The sequence below is a fragment of the Tubulanus polymorphus genome, chromosome 9 (genome assembly GCF_964204645.1).
Source record: "Tubulanus polymorphus chromosome 9, tnTubPoly1.2, whole genome shotgun sequence".
In the NCBI taxonomy this organism is placed as follows: Eukaryota; Metazoa; Nemertea; class Palaeonemertea; order Tubulaniformes; family Tubulanidae; genus Tubulanus; species Tubulanus polymorphus.
The window spans coordinates 15573109-15600517 of record NC_134033.1 but is presented as its reverse complement, the minus strand read 5'-3'; the positions used below and the strand labels follow the sequence as shown (position 1 = coordinate 15600517).

Sequence of the window (27409 nt, the reverse complement as noted above, 5' to 3'; positions counted from 1 at the left end):
GCACAATTGTACAACTGCACAACTGTACGAATGCACAACTGTACGAATGCACAACTGTGCACTTTGCAACTGTACTACTGCATAGCGAAACAACTGGGCAACTGTACAACCGTACTACTGCATAATTAAAGAACTGTGCAACTGCATAACCGTACAACTGTTTCTTCTCCCTTCCCTTCTTTTCTGAATGATCCACATTTTTTGGTTTAAGTTCCGGAATGAAATGAACAATGAATGATTGAATATGATTTAACACAAGATGTAGAAATAAATCCAGCATCGGGGTTTGATGATTCATCAATAGCCTGCAGTATTAGAATCAATCGAGCACTGGCAAGTGAGGGAGTGTTTGTGAGAGATCTGCTGCCTGAGGCCAAGGAGCGGCTCGTATAATCATAATAGAGACTCAGAGAGACAGAGCAGAATGGAGAGAGAGGAGAGTGAGAGGAGAGGGTGAGAAGAAAGAAAGGGAGGGGAGAGAAGAGAGAGAAAAGAGGGATAGGAGAAAGGGAGAGGGAGAAGAGGGAGAGAAAAGAGAAAGGGGGAAAGATGAAAAGGAGAGGGAGAAGAGGGAAAGCGGAGAGAAGAGGGATAGAGAGCGGGAGGGAGGAAGAAGGGACAGAGGAGGAGAGGGATATAGAGGAAGAGACGAGAAAGAGAGGACGGAGAAGAGGGAGGGAGAAGAGAGAATGAGGTATCCATTCATGACGTACCATGACCTGGATTGAATTCGTCACCTTACGATTGAACGTCTCGTAAACACGAGATGATTCAAATAATAACGAGAATCACTGAATCAGTCAGTATTATTATCAATGCATTCACGTAATTACTGACTACAGGAGTCGTCGTCATTCAACGACTTCAAGAGTCGCTTCCTCTCAGATTCTTTATGCCGACTCAACAACAGATTCCGGCAATTCTCACCTATACAGCTGAGAGCGGAACATTATCTGAGATCCGCGAAATAAATAAACTACAGATTGCGGTTAACCGTAGATCTTAAAGAAATCTTTCTTTTAAAGTTTCCGAGAAGAAAAAGGAGCGCCTCCATTCATTATATCGTTTATAGAATATCTTTTATTCGACTTAAAACCCACATTAAAAACCATTTCCTAAATTCCACTAGCGACATATGCTCAAAAGTCGGGTTGAGTTACCAATGGATAGTTGCAAAAAGACGCGTTTTGCATTCTTTCTCTTAATGTTGTTTATCTTGAGTATTTCAGCCGCACTGGCAAAATTCCGTCCTTTGTTCATCGACTTTCTTCATGTGGCGTGTTGCCAGATAAAGATGATGTATAGGCTTTCTATTATGTCAATTCTTATCAATTATTATGTATATTATTTTTGATAGAAATCGAATTAATCTGTATAAAAAAAATCTAAAAGAAAAAAAAATTGACGATCTTTGTATGTACAGGTTTTATGATGAATAAATTGAATAAACAATCTCTATGCATATTTGATAGTTGACATAGCGAGACTGGGGAACCTTCGAGCGACTGCACCCCTCACCCCCCCGTGCCTATGACTTATATCGACCCCCTTCCCTAAAATATCGTTCTGCGAATTTCGATTAACTCGCCCCATCGCGGCGAGCTTCCAGAGACGGGAATTACCGGGTGATATCCAGTGCGTTCTCATCAGCGGAATGATATACGCCGTAACTAACGGCAACAGCGGGCGATAACGGCTGAGGTATCAGACGTACATTCCTAGAAGTGACGTGACACGAGGCATGTACGTAGGAAACTACCACCAGCTGCGAGCAGACGATATCCACTACACACAGTGGCCTTGATTAATATGAAATCTGAAACAGTGTATCAGAGTATACTGGCTGACAGGCTGACAGGCTGGCTGACCGGACCAGCTGACGAACACAGGGGCGTGCATCCGAGAGGAGGGTGCAGGGGTACAACCCCCCCACCCCAAAATATCTCAACATACCCTGAAATATTTCAGAAAACGAAAAATGTTAAACTGATCCTAATAATTATATAAGCTTCTCCTCTGTATTTCCTAAACTCAGTTAATGATCTCTGATGAGCTTTCATTCGAGATGCCCTTTTGATTATAAACGATACACCGTATTTTGGGTGCAACCCTCTCGAATCAGACCCTAGATCCGCCTCTGTGACTGTGCTCCACCGATTTGGAGAAAAATTCCTTTGTTTATTGTCGGACTAACGGCCGAAAGTTTAAACGATTCGATCAGAATAGACCCACTTCGGCAGTTGTCATCAGTTTTCTAGGGACAGATTTTCAATAATTGAGCTATAGCTCCATGAACACCACCACAATACGGGCCGGCCACGGGCCACATGGGGCCTGCTACAAGTTGTTAATGACACGTCAATTTGCTTTGATGTCATTGTACTTAAAACAGGTGACCCGAATACGACCTTCCATTCACTTGCACTATTCATACACGGAACACCTACTGATACCTCCGAGCGTGTAGTACAACCTCTCGTTCTCAGCATACAGAGAGGTATGACCTCTTGTTCTCAGCACCCAGAGAGGTATGACCTCTTGTTCTCAGCACCCAGAGAGGTATGACCTCTTGTTCTCAGCATACAGAGAGGTATGACCTCTTGTTCTCAGCACCCAGAGAGGTATGACCTCTTGTTCTCAGCACCCAGAGAGGTATGACCTCTTGTTCTCAGCATACAGAGAGGTATGACCTCTTGTTCTCAGCCTCCCTTCTCAGCACCCAGAGAGGTAAAACCACCTATTCTCAGCACCCAGAGAGGTAAAACCACCTATTCTCAGCACCCAGAGAGGTAAACCTCCTATTCTCAGCACCCAGAGAGGTAAACCTCCTATTCTCAGCATACAGAGAGGTAAAACCACCTATTCTCAGCACCCAGAGAGGTAAAACCACCTATTCTCAGCACCCAGAGAGGTAAAACCACCTATTCTCAGTACCCAGAGAGGTAAAACCACCTATTCTCAGCACCCAGAGAGGTAAACCTCCTATTCTCAGCACCCAGAGAAGTAAACCTTTAAGCAGCCATGGAGATGGAGATATCCGTCCACCTCAACACCCAGAGAGACTCAACCTCTAAAAGCTTTCACTACCACAGATATAGATAGAGGTGCATTCTGAACTTTTCGTAACACACAGTTAATCGTGATAAACACATATGAATCTGTTTAGCAGACGCGCGTTTTAGTAAACGTTTTGTACTTTACATCAAAGAGTTATAGAGACGCACTGGCTGTAGACAATATCCATATGTGGGGACTCCATCGGGCAGGGATATGAAAGATTAGGACTCTAGTATGAGGCGCTCATGCATTAGGACATCTTACAGTGGCGTTCGGCAATTATTTACTGAATGACGTTTTTTTTTTCTTTGAATACCACATTTTTGAAGAAATTAAGTAAATTCGCCGCGGCAATATTTAGAACCTGTCCAAAATCGGCATTTTGCCGCGGCAATCAAAAATTGCTTCCAACACCCCTGTCTTGAACCTGCTCGGCGACATGTTTACAATTCTTAGTAATTATTTCTACAAACACTTGGGTCGATATTAGATCTAATATCGGTCGTTTAAATACTTAATCAGTCAATCAGTTTACTACCGCTGCTGCTGCTGCTGCTGCCAGGCCAGCGTTTCAACTCCCCAGACATTCAGAGCACAAAGACACTATAAACACTAGGTATTTATAGATATCGTTTAGTCTAAATATACACTTCACGTTCATTCAAACTATACTCCTGGAGATCATCAATAACAAACCCTGACTGTGAGAGCAATAAGAGCAGAATGAGATCTGGGTCAAATCTGTCACTAACTATACACCCTTAATAGTAGAATATATACATGTAGTATTTACAATAGATATCTGTATGGACTCATTGAGGAGGTCATTGCGCAGATCTAGTTCAAATTTGACCTGAAGGTGAAAAACGTCTGGTCTCCGGGTCAGTTGTTCAAAATCTGAGATTCTTTTTTTTCTAACCATTGAGAATTTATTACAGACATCAAAAATAACAATCTAGAATGGACGACCCCAAATTTTCTGGGGGACATTAGTTGGCCAGATTCCTTAAGAATCCGAGATTCCTAAGGAGTCCGGGTGCTTGGTCCCCGGGTCAGTTGTTCAAAATCTGAGATTCTTTTTTTTCTAACCATTGAGAATTTATTACAGACATCAAAAATAACAATCTAGAATGGACGACCCCAAATTGTCTGGGGGACATTAGTTGGCAAGATTTCTTAAGAATCCGAGATTCCTAAGGAGTCCGGGTGCTTGGTCCCCGGGTCAGTTGTTCAAAACCTGAGAGTCTGGTCCCTGGGTCGGTTATCAAAAAAAGAATCCGAGATTCTTAATTGCCCGGTCCCCGCGTCAGTGGCTCAATAGTTCGGTTGAAGCATCCGAGACTCTAAAAAATAGAGTCCAATGACACGGTAACAACTAAAACAGCTTTGTTTACTATAGAGAATTTACGAGAGTGTGGGCGAGTGAATAGTCGGACCAATTTCTAGTGCAGCATACTTTAGTACAGTAGACCTCGATGAAAGGGCTTTTACAGCCCGGGTATCACTTCTACATCATTAAATCAAATTTAATTTTTTTGAGACTTTTGCAGACGATAAAACATTCGCGAATATCGCGTCTAAAATAATCGACGAAATTCACCACATTTTGAATAAATACACCGACATGACATACCTGTGAATGCGATACGTTTATATTCCGAGGGGACGTTTTTCTAAACGGAAATCCGCGGCCGCGCCGGCCCGGTTAAAACGACGAATTTAAATCGATACAAAATCAGGTAACCGGTCCATGTCTCAAAACAAATCAAATCAGCGTTGAAATTATTTGCACTTTAACGCGATTCTCCGATACAAAAAATTCCTCCTCGAACGACGTAATCCAATTCTTGAAATAATAATCCGCCGTTAATTCGGTAATTAATTAATAAACGATTATTAATAGATTAATTAATTAATTTCTACACCGGTGGTAAGTCTATGAGTTCATGTGTGCAGAGTAGTCTCTACACTGTAATATACACTGTATACACTGTGTGTGTTCGAGAGTAATCAATAATACAACGCGCTATTCCCGAGCTATTCCTCTCTGGTAAGTGACAAATATCGCGGCGTCCGGCTGTCGATCTGTTCGCGCTCGTAAATAACTAGTATATCCCCCCCGAAACCGTTTCCAAAACACTTTCTCTCTCGTCTCCTGCCCTTACTAATACACACGTGCACCCGGCGTAGGCACCGTGCCAAATAAACACTGAACACAAACACAATACCTTCTCTCTCTTCTCCCCTCTCTCTCTCTCTCTCTCTCACTCCTCACCTCAGCACACACATACACAAACACCGGCTCTACACACACTACTGCTGATCGATAGTTACAATATCAACCGGTAGAGGGAGCCACCTCCTAGAGTACACTCATGAACTGAATTCGATGAAAACTACTCGAATTTAAAAACCATTTCACGTACTTCGGGTGTATTTATAGATCCAATTTTAGAACCGGCTAAATTTATCTAAATACGTCTTAGTGTTTATAGAACCCTTCGATAGTATATAAATATTGTAGATACAGCGTAATAATGTAAATAACATCTGTCATGTTTTTTTTTAAAATATGCTTTAATTTTCTGGTTTTGTAATTAATTGTGAATACCCTTTAAGCCTCCAATAGTTGAAGCTGTCAACCTCAATAAAGTGATATCAGTAACAAATTGAGTTTTTTCAGTAACATTTCATTGAAATGTGAAAGAAAATGTTCAAATTAATCAGTAATCAACAGTAAGACCCTCAGTAACATCTTTCATATTTCTGTTCAAATTAATCAGTAATCAACAATAAGACCCTCAATTAAATCTTTCATATTTCTATGTAAATCAAATCAGTATTTCTTGTGTAATTAAAATCTATTCTAATATATCTATTTTTTGAAAATGTCCGACTGAAAACAACGACTAACATGAATTTTCCGAATTATTCCGTTCTATTTGTGGTCGCGAAATGCTGAGACTGAGATGGAAATCTAGACGATGAAAGAAACTGTTGCGACTTACCAGGGAAACGCGTTGTAGTGATAGTAAACCAAACCAACTCCGTAAAGAAAATTAATATCCTAAAATGAAAAACAAAAAAACAAAATTAATTCAACATCACTGAGAAATTGTTTGACATTTTATTTTACTGCCCCCTGACATGTATTTACGTAAGTTGTATTCCCTGACAACGAATCCAATCCAATTTACACAGGCAAATACTTAAGACATCGAGAAAAAAACTGTCCGATTCTAGGCACAATCTTTCTAGATTCAACTGATCATCTGTTTTAGAAACTTAGAGACCCTCTTTAAAAAAAAAATTAAATTCTCTAGACTTTTCCTAGATTTATAACTATTCTACAAAATTCCTAGACTATTCTCTGACTTTACCGGGGATCTCAATAAATTCCACTGACTTTTCACTGATTTGTAGCTTTTTTTCTAGAAAATTCCCCGACTTGGAAAAAAAGACAATTCCCGACTTATTTTTAAAGAAAAGACAATTCCCTGACTTTTAAAAGAAAAGAAAATTCCCCGATTACCAGGTAGCCTATGTAGCCGCAACGCTGAGGAACTCACCTTCCAGTGATCGGACTCTAACTTGTAGAACTTCTGGTAAGCGTACAACGCTGAAATATCGAATACAAACTGATATCAGGGAAGTAAAAACAAACGTTTATCACGAGTAACGATAGTCGGTAATTTCCCAGCACCCGGAATTCATGAAATTATATTCGAAAATGGCATTCTAAAAACCAAACAATTGTTTTCGACTGAGATTGAATTCCCCGACGTCGAGACAAAATTGGAAACATTTAATATCGTTATCTAATACTGAGAAATATAATTTCACATTGGAAATTACTTGAAGAGAAATTGAAAATTTTTAAAATTCAATCTTAAGATCGAAATTTAATCTTCGAAATTCTAATTGGTGAATTACAGCAGAACCTCGTTACAACGCCCTTGGATATAACGATTTATCCGTTTTTACAAACCTAGAATTTTTCATCCCAAATAGGACAATTTTGATAATTTCATAAAAGTACTGAATAGGCCTATAACGAACCATACAGTTATAACAAACAGATTTTCAGGTCTCCTGAAGTTCGTTGTAACGAGGTTCCGCTGTATATAGAACTATCAGTTAAAACGAACAGATTTTTCAGGTCTCCTGAAGTTTGTTGTACCTAGGTTCCATTGTATAAAGAACTATCAGTTATAACGAACAGATTATTCAGGTCTCCTGAAGTTTGTTGTAACGAGGTTCTACAGTGTTGTGTCTGTCTCTTACTGCGTGCGGTATTGATGTTGTGTCTGGTAGAACTCAACCGAATCAACCGTAATAAATAAGGAGAATTTTCAAGAAACAATCGTCGCTTAATTCTTCAACCTTTTACGACCGACGACCGCGCGAATGAATACTCAGAACAGAACCGGTAAATTATACGCCATCCACGCGCATCGGTTGTTGCCTAATAGGGACATATCGCGAATAAATAACCGTTTCATGACACACCCTCTCTCCCCACCCCTCACTGATCGCTCGCTCGGTAAACAACTATTCACTAGTCGCCTACTATACCCGTCATCATCATCATCACCATCATTCGGTAAAAAAATTAATTTATTTCCGGGTAAAAAAATTTCGATCGGAAATTCATCTCCACTCGAAATAGAAACGTGACGACAAAACGCATCGCGTCGGTGACGTCAATAAAAAAGTACCCGCGCGCGACAAGCACACGGAGCTTCGGGGTTATAATGTAATACAGCGCAGACCTGACGTAACCACGACTACTATCTGGTGCCACTGCTGCTGCTGCTGCCGCAGGTGCATAGTGGTAGTATCAGATACAGTTATGACGTCAATAGTAATATTTACTACGATCACAGCGTGTCGTCAGTGTTTGTAGAACACCCACGTGTGTGTGTGACAGCGCGTCCGCGTCGTGCGTTTGTTACTTAATGTTTACTCAGCCGTCTGTCATCACACATTTAACCTACAACTACTAGCTCTCTACCTCCTCTCTCTCCTCTACCTCCTCTCTCTCCTTTACCTACTCCCTCTCTCCTCTCTCTACCTCCTCTCTCCCATCTTATCCCCAACTCCTACTCTTCTCACTCTCCACTTGTCTTACTCATCTTTCTCTTTTTCTCACTCCTCAACCTCTCTCTCCTCTCTCTACCTCCTCTCTCCCACCTTATCCGCCTCTCTCACTCTACTCAATCTCCACGTCTGTCTCAATCATCTTTCTATTTTTCTCACTCCTCAACCTCTCTCTCCTCTCTCTACCTCCTCTCTCTCATCTTATCCGCCTCTCTCACTCTACTCAATCTCCACGTCTGTCTCAATTATCTTTCTATTTTTCCCACTCCCCAACCTCTCTCTCTCTCTCTTTCTCTCTCCCTCTCTTCCCATCGTTCTTGTCCACCTCTTTCCCTCTACTCAATCTCCACCTGTCTTAATAATCATCTTTCTCTTTTTCGCTCTCTCCTCAACGTTTCTCTCACTGCTATCTCTCTCACTCTCCTCTCCCTTTCTCTCTCACATCTTATCCTTATCCAACTCTCTCACTGACTCCTCCTCTTTCTCTTACTCTCACTCGCCTCTCGTATCCATCTTTCTTTACTCTGTCCCTCTTACATTTCTCACTATTTCCCTCCCTCTCACTTATTCATCTTTCTTTACTCTGTCCCTCTTACATTTCTCACTATTTCCCTCCCTCTCACTTATTCATCTTTCTTTACTCTGTCCCTCTTACATTTCTCACTATTTCCCTCCCTCTCACTCTCCAATTTCACCCAACTCCCCCCCATTCTCTACACCCATATTTTCCCCACGTGTTCCTATTTCCAAATCCATCAAAAATACATATAAATCCTTTATACCATATCGATATAGATATATCTTAATATTGATGATTGTGACAATCTAATCCACTTCCTACTGAGGGCTCTTACACGTAAATTCAAAACAAGTTAAACCTTTAAGCCTAAGCTAAGTGGAACTAGATCCTGAACTGTGGAACTGGATCCAGAACTGTGGAACAGGGTCCAGAACTGTGGAACTGAGCACAGACCTATGGAACTGAGTCCTAGACTGTGGAACCAAGTCCTGAACGGTGGAACTGGATCCTGAACTGTAGAACTGGGTCAGGAACTGTGGAACCAGTCCTGAACTGTGGCATGAATCCTGAACTGTGGAACTTGGTCCAGAATTGTGGAACCAGTCCTGAACTGTGGAACTGAATCCTGAACTGTGGAACTTGGTCCAGAATTGTGGAACCAGTCCTGAACTGTGGAACTGAAGTCAATTTTATCCATAATCATGAAATCATTCTTACCTCTAATATAATTTCCCATCAGTAAATGAAGATGACCGAGACAACAGTAAATACGACCTTCCATTTTCCTCCTCAGTTTTTCCCGTTCCGATGTATCCTCTTCGTCGTCATCATCCGTCCTCGCAGCGTCCGTTTTATCGCATTGTTTCGTTTTCTCCGCCGGCTCACTAGGTGGCGCCACCTGCGGTTGTTGTCCATTATCCTCAGTTTTCGAGGTCTCGGCAGCGACCTCGGTTTTATTCCGTTTTTTCTCCATCTCCTCAGCCTCTCGTTCTTTCTGACTCGCGATCAATATCTCCTCGAAATGTTTGATTGCCTACGAAAAAAAAAAAAAAACAAATAAATATTGAACTTTAGAAATCTGAATTCCAGGGGCTGCAACTACTGAAAATTTGGTTTAAGATAACCAGTGGATAAATACCATAGAAACAATGAACTTTTAATTGTCACTATGTCAACTATCTGCTGGAAACTCTAATTTTTCAACAACTGGCCTCAGGCGGTCACTTTAAAAGATGTCTTTGTCAGAATACAATTGAAGTATCGTGAGGATATGTTGATTTTCTTGGATAATCTATTGATTTTGTTGGAAATAGCGATGATGTGAGAAAAACTATTCATTTCCAGTAAAAAGTGTCCAGAAAAGCAAAAAATGTGTCGTAATGATAATCAGGGAATAATCATATAAACAATAGGGTTTTCTGCCCCCTAATAAGAAGGTCGGCCTCTCACCTTTTCAAGCAATTCTTTCTTCGTTGTTTCTTTGCCATCTTCCAGTTTTATAAAACCAAACTGACGGCTGAAAATAATTGAAATTAAAAAATCAGGACTTCGCAGTCAACTGTGGCAAGTGAGGAACCACTAGGCCACTAGGTGTCACTAGTGTGCAATATTATTCAACTACCACAGCAATGGATTCTATTTGTAGCAAGTTAGGATCCACCAGGTGTCACTAGTGTGCAGTAGGTTATCGACTACCGCAGCAATAGAGGATTCCACTTGATTGAGACAAGCGAGGATCCACTAGTGTCCAGTAGGATATCAACAAATGCAATTTTGTAGAAAAAAAACTGAATTTCACTACAAATAATCTATTGATTTGTTGCGCAATCTAGTCTAAGAGGTGCCAGTAAAAGATGGTATCCCATTCATTCTTTCTCGTGGACGTAACCTACATTCGAAAAAGTCCACTCACTCAAGGAAGGGAAACTTTTTTTATCACTTCAACAAGTGACAATACTACAGTAACAAACAACCGATTTAAGTTCTGCACATCTGACATCATCTAACAGTGTAGAAAACGACGACTTCGCCTAGGCCGGTATATTTCGGTAAATAGCAAAACTAAACCGTCGGACTGACCTGTCTAATTCTAGAATTAATTTCGTCTGTTCAGCGGTTAGTCCTCCTTCAACGCTAATCACACATTCCTCTACTACAGGCGACGGCTGTTTGCCAGCGTTTTCCAGCTTCGCTATTTGTCGCATTTTCGATCATTTGAGCCGAGAATCTGAAATAGTTTCGGGGATTTAGAATCCTGGACTCGAAATCGGACGGCGCCGCCGGACTCAAAATGTAAAAAAAATAAGCGGCAAAAAATTATCTAAACTGTATGCAACTACACGAAAAAATATCAAAATGATACGAATAGTAAAATAGCAACGAATTAAGGGCTAGTTTGTCCAATTTGTTATTCGTGTCCCGATTGTTTACATCCTCGCTTGCCAGGGTTTGGCAGAGTAAACTAGACTGGTCGCCTGTCTAATTCTGCGCCACCTGCATTCGCGGTCAAGAGACCGGCAACCAGTCTAGGAGTAAACTGAATTGAATTGAATTGGTTCCAATAGACTGCGAACCAATATGGCGTCTGATTAAGTCGCGATGACCGCGGCAGAATACTTGAATATTTCTACATAAATAATGTGAGTTTTTTAAAGGTGATAAGATAAAAGGAAGTGTGGGACGTGATCTGTGAATGCTTCCATGTCAATGAAATCACATTCGGACGGTCAACACATTATTGCAGGGTTTTCAGCGGTCCATCCCCAACGACGAACGACGAAGGGCCCAACCAAGTCCTTCCTTCAATCTTTGACTTTGTCCATCTTTTAGAAAATATTTGGGCTTACATCATCTTTGTCCTTCTTTTTGACTCTAAGTCCTTCTTTGGATGAAGAAATCCTTCCAAATTTAATTTTAATGTATTTTTCGTGCGCTATTTTGTAGCGAATTCCTCTGACCAAGTAATAACACCGAGCTGCTTACAAGCGCTCAGGAGTCATCTATCAGACCAGGTACCCATCTACTCCTGGATGGAGAGAGGCAATGAAGAAAAGTGTCTTGCCCGAGGACACTACGGCAATGTACGAGGCTCGAACCCACAACCTGGCTTCCCAGATCGTAGTAGATCGCTACTGGGCCCCACCGCTCCAAGTCCAAGTACTTAGATTGATCTCAGGCTCAGGGCCCAGCTCATAATCAGTGAAGCGTAGTACTAATTTTAATTTTACTAATTCCTGTGTCGTTGATCCGTTAATCACTTGCTGTGAGTTCAATTCCTGTTTACTATTTATTTTTCGACAGATCAATCCGCTCGGATTCATCTCGATGTCCGACAATAATAGCGACACTTCATCCCAACTCAGTCTTCCATTCGGCCATCTCTACAACAGACACCGACCCGCGCAGCCGCTCGCCGCCATGGCAACCGACGGCGACAACCTGCAGTCTCATCGACGCGTGCTCGCGCAGGCGAACCAATCGGTCAGTATTGTCGACGGCGACGACGACCGCGCGCCCGACCACGAGTACGACCGCCATCGATCGACGGCGTTACTCAACGGACTGTTCGAACTGTACGACTCGAAAGAGTTCACCGACGTCGTATTGAAAGCTGGCGATCGCGAGTTCCCGTGTCACAAGATCGTGTTGATCGTCAGCAGTCCGTTTTTCCGCGCGATGTTCTCGCATGACTTCCTCGAGTCGCGCGAACGCGTCATCACCATGGCGATGAGCGAGGACACGCTCGACCTCGTACTCGAGTACGTATACGGCGGCTGGTGTTGCTACACGACGGATAACGTGCAGGACTTGTTATCGGCGGCCAACTTGCTACAAATGGACGGACTGAAACGGATCTGCGAGGATTTCATGGTGCGACACGTTTCCCTCGGTAACTGCGTCGAGATGTTCGTATTCGCGAAGGCGCACTTGTGCGTCACCTTGGCGACGCGTTGTTGGACGCAGATCTGTTCGAATTTCGTCGCGATTTCGAACACGACCGAGTTCGCCGAAATGCCCGTTGACCTGCTGCTCGAAACGCTCGCGTCCGACGCGTTGAACGTCCCGAGCGAGGAGTTCGTCGTTCGCGCCGCGTTGAAATGGATCGACCACAGTTTGGACGTGCGCCGCGCAAATGTCTACGCCGTGTTCGCGAACGTGCGACTCGCGCTGCTCGACTCGTATTATCTGCACGATAAGATCGAAACGAACGCATTGCTCTCGGACGACGACAGAGTCGCGCCGCTGATCGCGAGCGTTCGCACGTTCAACATGCTGCCGAATCGGCGACACGAGAGCGATCTGAATCTGATGCCGCGACGCGGGATGCAGTTCGCGCACGGTATCATCACCGTCGGTATGTACGGCAGTCGCATGCCGGCGCATACAGCGCCCTCTACGAGTCGCGAACGCGTTCAGAATATAACGTTGTTAACGCTCGGCAGCAACGGACAATTGACGTCTCACGTTCTCGGTCAGCTCCCGGACACCGTTAAAATGCCCGGTAAGTGTTCTACTGTTGGTTTCATAGATGTGGAAGCAAAATTATAGACCCTCAGAACATTTCGAAATTTGTCAGTTATAACCATGGTTTCTCATTGTTAATATGATGGCTCAGTGGAGAGGCGCAGTGGCCGAGTGGTTTAAGCCACTGGTCTCGTTAATCCAGGGTTTATGGGTTCAAACAGAGTTTTTTCGTCGAAGGTTCTTCACTGGTCTCTCCCCATTGGGAAAAAGAAACATCGAACCATTTTGAACATATTGTGTTATAACATGGATAAATCAGGGCAAACTCTGGATTTGTAAATGGTTGGAAAGTTTCCACCCTGTGTATCACAATATGTTTCATGTTTTTGGGTTATTTTTTCATGTTTCATGTTTTAGGTTTTTTCGTTTCGTGTTTTCACAGATTGTTTCGTGTTTTTTTTTTCAGGTTGCGCTCTGATGAATAACGAGGTGTATATCGCCGGCGGACGAACGTGTCGTAGTAACGACTCCGCGCACCAGGTGGCGCCTTCGAACACCGACTCGCGACACGTTTACGCGTTCAATTCGATGACCGGCACGATCACGAAGAAGAAACGCATGAAAGATCCACGATCATTCTTCAATCTCGTAGTCGTAGATCGGTATGTCTGTCGGTTCTGCCTCAGTGGGGGGGGGGGTAACGAAATTACATCTTACATCTCGTCTAAGGACGGAGGGAAATCACATAAGAAATAACGGACAGATCAAAGTTTTTAAGGCATAGATTTAAGATCTGTATGCTATCAAAAAACTTAAGACCAGTCTTAAAACTCTATGTTAGTTCGATAATCGAGCAAAACCAGTCTAAGCCTATTTTGGTTCTATAACCAATCTAACACCTTAAGACCTGTCTAAGATCATTTTAGTTCTATAACCAATCTAACAACTTACGACCAGTTTAAGCCTATTTTGGTTCTGTAGCCAATCTAACAACTTTAGACCAGTTTAGACTCATTTTGGTTCCATAGCCAATCTAACAACTTAAGTCCAGTCTAAGCCCATTTTGGTTCTATGAGGAATCTAACAACTTTAGACCAGTTTAGAATCATTTTGGTTCCATAACCATTCTAATGGCTTAGAGACCAGACTAAGTAAATTTCAGTTCTAAAGCTAATGGCTTCAGACCACTACTCAGTCATATCATGCTGCTTGTTTTTCGAGATTGATGTGAACTTTCTGATTACGTGCGCTGTTTAAAGCTTTATATTTACGTTGTTTAAAGGTTTATGTATGCGATCGGAGGCATCAATGTAACGACCATTCACAATTACGTCGAGAAATACGACCCAATGAGCGACACGTGGTCGAGAGTCGCCTGTCTGCCCGTCGGCCTCGCGTGTATGGCCGGAGTCAGCTTCAAAGGAAAACTCTACATATTCGGAGGAGTCGCGAAAAACACGAACAGCTTTGAAATCGGACCGCAAGTTATGAATACCGCTTACTGGTGAGTTGGACTTCATTGTGACGGTTGAATACTTGAGATGACTACGAATATTTGAGAGTAGATTCTACTCTATTTGTTGAATAATCACCTCCCAAAAATATTGATATCTCTTGAACTGCTTTTGTGGTCATCAAATTACTTCTTTTCAAAACTGCTACAATTAGAGGTATTAGGTAGACAGAGTTCAGGGTATTTCAATTCGTAAACCGCGATTTCAGAATGAATCGGTATTTTTTATTTCCAGCTATGACCCCGCATTCGATGTTTGGACGAAGTTGCCGTCGATGAAAAGTGGTCGTATTTTGACGGCGGCCGTCGTGTTTCAGGATAAGATATATATCTGCGGTAAGGATAAAATCCCGGCAGCTGAACCAACATTTAGTGTGACTACATGGTCCCTACGACTCCTTGAATTTCTTGAAAATTCCTTTTAAACAGAAAATGCTTTAAAAATATTGCTTGAAACTCCGTTGATTTGGAGCAAAATGTCGCAAGTTCGATCAATTTTTTTCAGGAGGCAAGAAATCTTGGAATGAAAACGGTTCGGATTATTTGAAGGAAATCGAAGTATTCGACCCTGCTGATGAATCGTGGAGCTTCGGTCCAGAGTTACCCCAACCCATGGGTGCCACGGGTAAGAAATCCTTAACGCTGAGCAATTATCTCCACTGTTGGTTTTACGCCTGCATTTAGAGTTGGTTGATTACAAACAGTTATTATGTCATTGTCATCGGTATAAATAATGTTCAATCATCAGCAGGGTCCAGTTCCACAGTCCCGAGTTAAGATTTAACTTTGGGTTAAATCACTGAAAATGAACCAACTTTAGCTCAGATTTAACTCTAACTCACAACTGTGGAACTGGGTCCAGAAGACCACACCTTATTCAGACACATTGGGACTCTGAAATACCGATATTAATCTCAGTAATCTCGGTATTTCAGAGTCAATGAGCAAAACCCACAGTTAATGATTTAACAATTTATTCTGACAGTTTTGACTAAACTTCATCATCAGAGAACAAAAATAACATGTTAAAAATAAGGGGCCAATTGCTTATGATAAAGCCAAAGCAACTAGTAGCCGCTTATGTTGTAATCACTGATTAATTCGAAACTGTCAGAATAAACTGTTATAACATCAACTGCTCATTAACCCTTTCAGTGCGTATACACCGCAGTGCGGTGTATGAATCGGTGATGGATTTTGCTAGTACACCTCACTGCGGTGTATTGATTTTCAATTAGTAATTAGTTTATATCTCTATTGAAAGACTGTGAAGTGAAATACTAGTAACTAACGATGCACCGCGCTGCGGTGTAGATGCACTATAGCGGTATTCCCATTATTCAACACACTAGGGTTGAATTTTTCAAAATTTTCAAATTAACTCCAGCACTATAGGGTATTGATTAGTCAGCACTGAAAGGGTTAAAATGGGGCTGGTATGAAATAATTCAGAGAAAACAATTCTAAAATACCATTAGGCAATTGGTAGATTATTTCGTTTTTGTCTGAGTTTGTCGAAAACCCCTCCCCCCAATGTGGCGAGGTGCAAGTTGTATAAGAATGAGACATCAGTGCAAACATGTCGAATCATAGATCGCCGACATTGAATGAAGTTTGTCGAACATGTTTTACTTTATATTTCTAGGTGTAGTGAAGTATAATAACACATTGTATATGATCAGCGGAGAGAGTGGCTCCCCCGGTGTTACCGGCTATTACTATTTGGATAATTCGGCCGCCGACGGTACGTCGCGTTGGAAGCACAAACCGTCTATTCGTAACCGCGCTGACTCGACGATGATGAAACGCATCCATTGTTGCGTCAGTAATATTCCGAAACGGCTACTGACGTCCCACACAACTTCCAATCACTAAAACGTGTACATTGGTTCAGGACTGGCATGTGGTTTAGTGGTTTAGCACACTCATGGCTTAAATTTAAGTCCAGTCTAAGCTCATTTTGGTTCTATAACCAATCTGACAACTTCAGAGCAGTCTAAGCTCATTTGTGTTCAAAAAAACAATCAAACAACTTTTAAGACCAGTCTAAGCTGATTTTGGTTCTATGCCAGTCAATCTAACAACTTGTGACTAGTTAAGCTTATTTGTGTTAGATAACCAATCTAATGTAAAACCAGTCATTTTTGTTCGGTAGCCAATCTTACAACTTAAGACCGGTTTCAAGATTAAAGACCACTTTTGGACATAAATTGCAACTGAGCCCAGTAGATCTGAGTGAGAGGTTTCGACTTGCATTTGGCTTCAATTCGCAATCATCTGAACCCTGTTCCGCAGTTCAAATTTGAGCCTGAAACTATTACATGAATTGGATATAATTAACTAATCTTGACTCAAACAGTTAAACGGACAACTGTGGAAATTGATCCACAATATTCTATTATATAAGGAACCATGAAATTTATAAGTTGCATTTGATAGTAATGTTTATATAGATATATTCATTCATTGTAGATCATTTAATCAATTTTAGATTTGTGACGATGATTATTTGTGATTTTGTAAAACTTGTTGCTACTGTCGACTTTGTATTTTGATTGACCCTTGTATTTGTGAGTGTTTCAAACATTCGTCGATGTTAAAATCCGTCTCAAATATTCAAATCCTAATTATGGTTACCACAGAGTTATACTAGGTTTATTAGGCTAAACAAAAATGATACCTTGTTTCTCCGTAGCGGCCGGGTCATTTTGTAAAATATAATAGAATTTGTAATCAGTTTATTTCTACAGCTGCTGGGTCTGTTATGGTAAAATTAATCATGGTTTGAAATAAAGAAATGTACAGGATAGATAGGCGGCCAGCCGGGTCAACTTTTAACCTAAGCAGAAAGGAGAAACTAGTTATCAATTCTTTTTAGCTTAATTAGTTATACTAGGTTTGTTATTGCAGTGTATATAAACGAGATCCCTTTCCCGTTTGTGGTAGAATCTCATGGGAAGCATGTTTAAAAGGATAAAAGAATATTGCGAAAAAAATAGTATTTTGTATCGATAAACCATAAAGCTTGTTATATATTATAGGAATTTTTTTGTTAATTAAACAGAAAATCAATGATTTAATTGTTTGTCTTGTATCTTTAGTGCAGTTTATTTGTATTCGTATTCTTGACAGTAACTGAGTTTCTTTCAGTGGTTCTTTATCTCCAACCCCCCAATTGATGGTTTAAATACTGGTGACAGAGTTTTATGACGTGGGCACTGAGAATAAAATGGCCTGCCTATTCATCCTCTATTCCACATCAAGGGATCACTCGCAGGGACTTGTCACAATTGATAGTGAATGAATGAAACCAGTAACAAGAAGCGAAATTCTTAATATGGACTTTCCTGTAATGTAAGGATGTAAGGAAGCTATCCACATGTCACCTGGTAAAATATGTAATTGTAAGGCTAAACAAAAATGATACCTTGTTTCTCCGCAGCGGCCAGGTCATTTTTGTAAAATAGGATAAAATTTATAATCAGTAGATAGGCGGCCGGCCGGGTCAGCATTGAAGCTTAGCAGAGCTGAGAAACTAAGTATCAATCTTTTTTAGCCTAAGGCGGGTGTTACAGTATGAATCGTAATCTATACATTGATGCCTCTCGCTAGCGTCCATACGATCAAGTTTCTCAGCCAAGCTTAAAATGTGACCCCTGGAAGAGTTTAGTTCAACGTGTATTCATCCAACTCGTCTTTAACTGCCATCATAATCCATTGTTTTGAATATACATGCGATGTTAACAAAAATAACCTGGTGTGCATGCCTTCTCGATCTTCGTTTTAGTAGTGCATAGTTTTAGTAACGACATTACAGTAGCTGATAAACCTTGGTGCTTTTGGGGATTTTTCATAGAGCAGCAAATACGTGATTCTCGTCAGAAGTTGTAAAATTGTCTGGGAGACAGTGTTATATTTCATACCGGTACCGTATGTATGATATGAAATATCCCAAAAGCTATATGATATGAAGACCTGTGTTGGTGTGAATTTTGAACTGAAAAGCTACTTGTCGGTATAGTTTATAGATTATTCTAACAGTTAAGAAAAAAAAAACAGGCGGCGGCTTTAAATTCGGAGGGGAGCTTTTGAGGATCAAGTAATCTATTCTATGGCCTTATATCAAAGTTCCACGATATTGTTCAGCTGACTACTGGCGCGTATTCAACCTGGCAGTAGAACCTTCTATAAGCTCTCAATGTAAATCCATTCAACAATAGAGACACAATTGCGGTTTTTCAGGGTTGTTGATATCATTCGCACGCGCTATTAATCACAATTGGAATACGTCACCGGCTGACCACGGTGTATAAGCATAGGCGAGCTCATTCACCTCCGCTCTCTCACACTGTGCAGACATGCTTCCGTGGATTCTCCTGGCGATCTTCGCTGCGCTCCTGTTCCTGCTTCCTGAGGAACGACGTCTTTATGTTTTATGTGTTACCGTTCGTCTCCGTGCTGTCCTGTACTGTTCCGTGTTCGTTAATCCGTTCTATTTTTCAGCTTCTAACCCGTTATGTTTTTCAGGGCCGATTTCTCTGTCGAATTTCAACGTTAGCTGGAACAAAACTAATGTCCGAAAGCGTCGGCTCTCCTTCGCCGGTCACATGTCGAGGATGTCAGACAAAGAGTCGGACAGGAAATGGCTGCCTTCTACACGCCCTCATACGGAACACGAAAACCAGGATGACGAGGCCTCACCGCCCCCACCTATCTACAAAGTGTGTGCTGAGTGATGTCAATGACGGGCATATCTGCGAGATTGCGCGGGATACAAATGGAGCGGTTATACTGGATTGTCACGCTACTAGCATTCATTGTGTCCTTGTGACCGCCCGGATGAGGGATGATTCTACTGTCACGCTCTTTGTTTCTGGTATTCTGAGTCGGCTGAGGGATGATTCTACTGTCACGCTCTTTGATTTCTAGTTTGATTGCTAGTTTTCATTGTGTCCTTGTGACAACCCCGGTCAGTGGATGAAGTCTCTTGTCGGCTTGTGAGTGCTAGTTTCATTGTGTCCTTGTGACAACCTCGGTCAGTGGATGAAGTCTCTTGTCACGCTTTTGAGTGCTAGTTGAGATCCTGAATCTCAACCCGGTCAAGCTGGTTGTACTGCGCTATTTGTGTTTCGTGCAATTTTACAGGTGTGTCAGTTACTGACGTCGCCCAGTACATCCTGCAGTTAGATGGGGAATGTGAGGCGTTGTCATTCTGGTTTTCGCGTTCTGTGTGAGGGCGTGTAGAGGGCAGTATATTCCTGGCTGGCTCATTGTCTGGTGTTCTCGGCATGTGACCGGCGACGGAGAGCTGAAAAGCTTTCGGACATTAGTTTTGTTCCGTACCAGGTTTTCATCGCTCTTCTCTTTTTTTTCATTTCAGGACTCCAAAGAAGTTGAAGACGAAGATGCAACAAGGCGACTACAGAAGATGCCGAAAAAAGAATACTGAACTAGGCAATCTTGAAAGTTAAGTTGATATACATGTAAATTAGGAGTAATGAAGTAATGTGTGACTACAGAATGTTGTTTTATTCATTTGTAGCTTCGTCGAAGAAGACAAGAAGACAATTAAGTGATTCTGAAGATTCAACCACCGTCAAGAAAATCCTAGTCGCTGCTGAACTCTGCAATCTTGAAAGTTAAGTTGATACTAATGTAAATTACAATGTATGATGCAGAAAGGATTCTGCAATTACAGAATATCGTTCTGTTATTCATTTCAGCTAAACTTTATCTGGAAAGGCCCAGCTTGATATCTAACCTATCTAAAAGATCGTCACCGATACTGAACCCAGATTTTTATGGAAATTATTATGATTAATTCTAAATGAAATTTTGCGAGATAACAGGATATCTTCTTTTAATCATTGCAGCTAAATTTCAAAAAGAAAAAACCCAGCTTGAGATCAACTACTCGTCCAAAATCGACCAACTGGAACAGCACACCGATGAGGCCAACTAGAATTGAACTTATCAACCAACGAACTAATAAGATAATTGCCGATAATGAACCCAGCAATCATAAAAGGTAACTTGATAGCCATGGAATTATTATGATTGATTCTAAATGAAATATTTTGTCATTACAGGATATCTTCTTTTAATCATTGCAGCTAAATTTCAGCAATAAGAAAAATCCCAGCTTGAGATCAACTACTAATCAGAAAATCTACAGATTAGCTCAGCCCACAGAACAATCCAAGTCAGACGCATAAACCGAGAACATTCTAACCGATACTGAACCCAGCAAACTTGAAATGTAAGTTGATTTTTCATGGATTATTTCGATTAATTCTAAATGAAATGTTTTGTGATAACAGGACATCCATCTTTTAATGATTGCAGCTAAATTTCAACTATAAGAAAAAGCCCTGCTTGAGATCAACTAGTCCAAAATCTACAACCTGGCACGACAAATCTACAAACTGGCACAGGACACAGAAGAGGCCAGAACTGAACCCAGCAATCTTTAAAGGTAAGTTGACATACATGATATACATGAAATTACTGGTATGCAGAAATTTCGGGCCTCATATGAATATCATTTGATAAGTGACTATCATCAAAATCTATTTACCGGTCCACATGGCTGATCTTTTATCTTTAAACTTTTATCTTCATTAGTCTTAAACAGTGATGAACTAGTCCTACTACTGCAGTTAATTATTAGGGTTTAAATCAGCAATTGACATCAATGAATTTTACTTTGTGAAAAACACGGTGGCTTGTAATTTGAAATGACATGTACCGGTAAATTATGATAAATCTGTCTGAAATGTTTTGCTTCACTTTATTTCAGCCAAACTACATCTCGGAAATAATGGTCTGAAGAAGACACTCACAAGAAGCCCAGATGAGAAGTTGAGGAGCCAGCAACGGATTAATCACTCAACGATGGATACTTCTACAATCGGTGGTTGATTTCTATAAAACATTTTATCAGGAGCAGCAGAGACAATAGTGAATCTTATAAACACTGATTCAGCTACGGGATTATCTCATAAACACTGATTCAGGATAAACGCTGTTTTAAAAGCAGCAAAGACAATAGTGTATCTTATTAGGAGCAGCATAAACAATAGTGCATGTTATAAACACTGAAATCCAGGAGCGGCGAAGACAATAGTGGACTTCTGTAGTAAAGTATTGTTTTTTGTTACTTATTACCCTTTTTCATACCAGTCTGATGGATAATATAGTGTTTTCGAGGAAACTATTTTATAATGTTTTATGCAATATGAGAGTCTAATAAAAGCTAAGCTCCATTAATTCACGATATTGGTCTTCGATCCATGGTTGTATTCATGTAGTCACATGGGGTAAATGGTCGCGTCGAGCGCCTTGTTTGAACTCGTAGGTCTGTTGAGTTAACTCCTAAACTGAGATATAGTTTCAACATGATATTGTGAGTTTAATCTTCGAACTTACCATAGTTAAACATAGTCAAATGTGGCTATTTGTGTGTGTAGATATCACATAATTAGGAAACATAGAATACGTTAGGCCAGAGTTGACGTACAAATATTAAGTATTTACTGAATTGTAGATGTACTAAATGTATCAAGTCGAATAATACAATTAAGAAGTTACCGTAGCTTTGTCAGTCAAACCCTTATATGAAGATACTTGATTTATGTTAAAATATCACGAAGAAAAACCTTTATAATAGTTTGCAGGGCTTGATCTAATGAATAAATGCCACTTGACCTTGGTGCAAGCATATATGTATTATCACTTGCCCCCTAGAAAATCAACTTGCCCTACATGAGCAGTCCGATTGTGATACAATCATCCCTTGGATCGAGTGGGATAAAAGCTTTGAGACATAGAATTACACAAGCCCGGTGGACGAGTGATAATGATAACCTACATATTGCCCTACTTGTCCCGGGCAATTGGACCAGTGCTTAGATCGGACCCTGCTTTGTTTCAAATGTAACATTTGTGAAATAAGGTAGTTGATAATGTTTAAAGAAATCTCTTAGATGAGGAAAATTAGACAAATGTTTTAAGTTTTCTTGTAATTAATAAGATTGATCAATGAGTTAACCTTACGCTTTCCAGAGTGAGTGAATTTGTAGGTTTAGTGTTTTTATTTTGAACTGTTTTTAAATAACTCATAATTTTCAATTTTCGGTGTTTTATGGATCAAAGTTTACAATCCTCTGTGTATTTTTGTTATTTTCCTATTGATGCAAATTGTATAAATCAGCTGAAGTGGAAATGTATCGTAGATAAAGACTTCGAAATACCAATGTAACAATTGTGGTTTTTAAGTTAGTACAATTACATACGTATATTGATAGAAATAAAATCACTATTAAAATTTGAGAAAATAAGCGAAACGTTAATAATTTGTTACGGAATGTGAAAATAGAATGATGTAAATAATGTAAATCAGATTGATTACTTAATCCTACGCTTTCCAGAGTTTGGCCAGGTATCTCTGGTTTTAGTGCGGGGGCCATGGAAAATTGAGTCCATGGTTAGGGCAATAGACTTTTTTGTTTTAGAGTCTATGGTTGGACCATGGCGTAAACTCTCGTTTATAGTTTATACGCCTATCGTGGTTGGACTAGCTGTTTTTCAAAGTCCACGGGTTTGAGGAGCTTACGTTATAATTCCTCGAGCACTCCTGGCATTTTGTATAATTGTTGTATGAGAATAAATATGATTGATTTTGAAATTTGTCATTCATTTAGTTAAGCAACAAGTGTTACTAAAACAAAGCACTTCTAAAACGAAGACTATGCACCCGAGAAAACCGACCAATTTATGATTGATATGCCTTTGTTTATATCTGGTATAGCCTACACTCATTGACAGAGGTGGTTAAATACACGGATAGTGCCCCAAGTGATGAGTGCAGTAGGTCTTCGTTTTAGTAGCGCATAGAGAAACTAAGCTTCGTTCGGAAGTTATTTGTACCAAAGGAAGAATATTCGCGATAGCAAATTTCGAATGCGAAAGTCCATAAAAATGACCAACTCCCGTATCCACGGATCACTGATACTGGTCCTGGAAGTCCCTGGAAGATCACTCACAATCAGCGTCAGTAATTTCTAGGTTCGAACCCAGGACATCCCTATAACTGGATAGACTGGTCGCCTGTCCAATTCTGCGCCACCTGCATTCGCCGTCTAACTGAAGATAGAGACCGACAACCAGTCTATAGCTGAAGTAGAGACCGGCAAGCTGGTTAGCTTGGTGGCAGCACCATACGGTCCCCTAACGTAATTTCTGCGAACTAATGTAAAGCGGGCCGGCACGCCGGGTAGTTCACATCTTCACCCGTCAAGGGATTCGAACCCACTACTGGTTGAAGCGAGTTCGGGAGTGATACCGGACCCCTGGCAAGCGAGGATGGGTAGTTCAAGAAATAGTCGTTTGTCTTCATCATCATCAATCATCATCAATAAATGAAAAATCGTACATACGATACTTATTCATGTTTTAATTAACAATCTATTTTGGTTGACAAATCATTGGTCTCGAATCGAGATGTTCAGGATCGGTATTTTTGTCACATTTCAAGTTTTTAGCGCATGGGCAGTCGAACAAATGTTTGCCCATGACGGTTTCGTACTGTCGCGGGTCACACGGTGCGTCTTTCAAATGAGCGTTGAAGCAAATTCCGGGCATCTCATGTGGCGCCCCCACAGTCATCATACAACATTCCGATATTCCGCATTCGTCGTCTGAATGACATTCCTTGTCGAGCACCGCCTATAAATAAACAATTCAACTTAAAATCGACATTTCCCTTTAATTCTTTAATTCATTATTCAACAAACAATTCATCGAAACATCACTAATTAATTCAGGCCCGTGAAACCCATCCTCCCTCTGCAGGGACTCGAACCTGATGGCATCGCTACACTCAGCCACGGCACGAACCCCTGCATCAGTAGACCGGGTGCGCAGGTACATGCGCAGCTTTCCGAACGAAAACTGGCGGCACCAATCAGATTGCTCGTTGTATAATCGTTGAGGCAAATTTCAAAATAACTTTAAATGAGAAAAACCCGGGCTAAAATAAACGGGATTTCTGATTGGCTAAAAATCACATCATCTGAACTGCGCATGTATCTGCGCACACGGTCGATTATGGCAGGGTTTCGTGTCGTGGCAATCTCGATGCCATCAGGTTCGAATCCCTGCCGGGGGAGGATGGTGTAACCGGGTTCGGCGGGTTCGTTTAAGGGATAGGCGTCGTTGAAGTAATCAAGACACTCTGCAGGCAACGCCCACCCGCAGTTTCTAGCAGCACACTGTGTGCCTCATTATACTGGAACCTCGCAGCACACTGTGTGCATCATTATACTGGAACCTCGCAGCACACTGTGTGCATCATTATACTGGAACCTCGAACAGTACAACGAACTGGTCGGGGGACGAAAAACCGCGATAAATCGTTAAATCCGAAGACTTTTAAGAGAACGTTCCATTGTTCTGAATGGAGCGCCCGTGCGATGCAACGGCAAGAGCACCACGCGATCAATGGACCATAGGACCGACCCTGAGTCTCTTGGCTTTGAATTCTTAATTTTTTTAATTCCAGCGTGACCGTTTAGAATTTTAGTAGCACCGCAACGCTACACCCCACGAAAGACGGAATTGAAAGAACCCCGAATCACAGAACTAGTTTAGGGTCCCGGGTTAAGGGTTTACTAAATTCGACTTTATACTAGCGAGGAAACATTTCAGGCAGTATCTTCATAATCTTTAGTGTGCGGTTTTATATTATCTTTAAATCACGGAAGAGAGTTTCAATGGCTTCACCTTATCATTTGAATGATGATTACTCCAAGGTTTCACCAAGTGCGGTGTTTCATTATCATATGCAGACCTAAACTTTAAAAAGATGTGGATATACTCACTAATGAAACACCGATGAAAGCTAAAAACATTAAAGTCACACTGATTTTCATGATGATGCCTTTCTGTGACGGAGCGATGTACGAAATGAACGAGTGACGAGTCGATTTCGATGAGAATTTCACAGCTTGGAAAAAACGATTAAACTGTCAGTGATAAAAATATATTATATCGTTCAAATAGAATCAACGTTATCTTTTCCGGTACATTTCACAACAACCATGATTTATGCGAAATGAATTTGAAAATGTTGAAGGTGAATTTACTGAATGCCGCTTAAACGGTAACCTGTCTGCCCAAGAAATCTTCGGGCATAAACCGATGAAGGGCCTTATTTTACGGCGAGGTGTTGGCGTGAACTTCGGGCGGGCGGCAATCAAACCCTGGCAAGCGAGGATGGCTTATCTAAGCATGGCCTCTAGCGTTATGAGAATCCGTGAATTAAGTTAGTTCCGATCTGCCGAAATGCCTTTACCTCATGTGATATGGCAAATTTTCTTGAGTTAATATGTGTGCAACGGGTCAGGGTCACTCTGGAATCGGTATCAGTAACGATAATTAATCGACGAATAATATAACGATTAATAACGAATCTACGACACCTCTGCGTTCACCCTCTATGATCTGGAACTGGGGATCAGTGTCAGCCCGAGGTCATTGTCCGTTGACCGAAATTTCATGAGAAAAACGACAATGTGTTTTATTCTAATCATCACTTGTAGCTAATTCTATCTTAATGCTGTGGTAACACGTACCAACATCCGAAAAGTGCTATCAGTAACAATTGAATTTTGTTCAAAGGTTTTATCGAAATATGAAAGAAAATTCTCAATTACCAAAACCCTCAGTAACATGTTTCATACTTCTGTATTCGTCAAACAAATCAAAACAGCATTTTTTGTCATAAATAGTTACGAAATACCGAAAATCAGGAAGAGTTGGTGGCTCTAGGAATCAGCCGGATTCGAGCCTGGGACGCCCCCGTTCTTAAATGATATGACCCTCATTAGCAAAAGATGGCGCATGTGAAATATGGTTCAGTGCGAATCGTCGTTATTGGCGATTCCATAAATCTGACAGTTCAGCGAAATTCCAATAGATGGCGATCATGTCGTATCATGCATTTTATGTATAATAAGGCTAAGTAAGCATCAGGATCATTCAGAATCCGTATCAGTAATTACTGGGTCCAAGCATGGGACACCACGGTCGCGGCATAGTGGTCCCTCTGGGAATAAAAGAGGAACAGTAGCTTAATTACTGTTCAAACCTTATGCTTCGAGTAGAAATTGTTTTTATCCAAAAATATAGTTCAAATGCGAGTGAGTTTCGAATAAATGTATAATTTAGGTTGAGCTACTTTGTTTTGAAATGAATTAGTGACAATTCGCGACCGACCACCCCGCGCGTCACTGCGTAATACAACACTAAAAATAAGGATTCGAACCTGTTTGAATATATTGACTCTCTTCTAAGGTATAGGAAATATCCACAGCTCAGTATTGTTGTTTATGCTAGCAACACTTCCTGGTTTGCAGAACTGTCAAATAGGATGCAATTTTCAAGTGTTATTCTACAATAAGCAGACTCATCACTGGATAACGTAGTCATTCGACCAGAAAGCTTCTTTGTCCTTTGTTAATTAACAAAATCAAGCCATCACTGAACACTATTTGTCGAAATCAAATGAATCATTTTTTTCGGCAAAAAGTCAAGTGAAACTGAAATGAAAGTGAAAGAGTTGATGCTCCATAAGAAAGATAGAGTTTAGCAGAAGATTTATTGATTTTATTTCGGCCTGAAACAACATTTAACAATACAAATCAGTTGATTTACAATACAATAGAAACATAAAGAATAACAGCATCCACAGATAC

General features: G+C 40.9%; 3 protein-coding genes and 1 long non-coding RNA gene across 5 annotated transcripts in view; 2 read left to right on the top strand and 2 right to left on the bottom strand.

Annotated features, from left to right (window-relative positions):
- The window catches only part of LOC141910611 (histone demethylase UTY-like), a 32747-nt gene extending 21821 nt beyond the window's left edge, over nucleotides 1-10926 (bottom strand). The window contains exons 1-7 of the mRNA XM_074801305.1: nucleotides 10757-10926; nucleotides 10127-10193; nucleotides 9395-9710; nucleotides 7485-7522; nucleotides 7238-7259; nucleotides 6627-6676; nucleotides 6066-6124 (exon numbers count right to left, since the gene is read on the bottom strand). Coding sequence (XP_074657406.1) covers nucleotides 6066-6124; nucleotides 6627-6676; nucleotides 7238-7259; nucleotides 7485-7522; nucleotides 9395-9710; nucleotides 10127-10193; nucleotides 10757-10881 — 677 coding nt within the window. The 5' untranslated portion in view covers nucleotides 10882-10926. The remainder of the gene's footprint in view (nucleotides 1-6065; nucleotides 6125-6626; nucleotides 6677-7237; nucleotides 7260-7484; nucleotides 7523-9394; nucleotides 9711-10126; nucleotides 10194-10756) is intronic.
- Nucleotides 10927-11249: 323 nt separating this feature from the next.
- LOC141910652 (kelch-like protein 35) lies at nucleotides 11250-17689 on the top strand. Of its 2 annotated transcripts, XM_074801365.1 has the most exons (8): nucleotides 11293-11316; nucleotides 11621-11757; nucleotides 11978-13178; nucleotides 13608-13803; nucleotides 14424-14645; nucleotides 14890-14990; nucleotides 15160-15279; nucleotides 16300-17689. In XM_074801365.1, the coding sequence occupies exons 2-8, from the start codon at nucleotides 11707-11709 to the stop codon at nucleotides 16527-16529; spliced, it is 2121 nt and encodes a 706-aa protein (XP_074657466.1). In that variant the 5' UTR covers nucleotides 11293-11316; nucleotides 11621-11706; the 3' UTR covers nucleotides 16530-17689. The 2 variants fall into 2 exon arrangements, with proteins under 2 accessions (XP_074657467.1, XP_074657466.1); XM_074801366.1 differs by lacking the exon at nucleotides 11621-11757 and having other exon boundaries at nucleotides 11250-11316.
- Nucleotides 17690-19887: 2198 nt separating this feature from the next.
- Nucleotides 19888-23312, top strand: LOC141910674 (uncharacterized). The gene is made up of 4 exons (XR_012619906.1): nucleotides 19888-20682; nucleotides 20768-20913; nucleotides 21000-21129; nucleotides 21454-23312. It is a non-coding gene; the product is annotated as an uncharacterized LOC141910674 (long non-coding RNA).
- Nucleotides 23313-24088: 776 nt separating this feature from the next.
- Nucleotides 24089-26386, bottom strand: LOC141910610 (uncharacterized). The gene is made up of 3 exons (XM_074801304.1): nucleotides 26369-26386; nucleotides 25535-25678; nucleotides 24089-24380 (listed from the first exon to the last, which is right to left on the bottom strand). Exons 1-3 carry the CDS (start codon nucleotides 26384-26386, stop codon nucleotides 24120-24122), a joined length of 423 nt encoding a protein of 140 aa, XP_074657405.1. The 3' UTR covers nucleotides 24089-24119.
- Between the last annotated feature and the right edge of the window lie 1023 nt (nucleotides 26387-27409).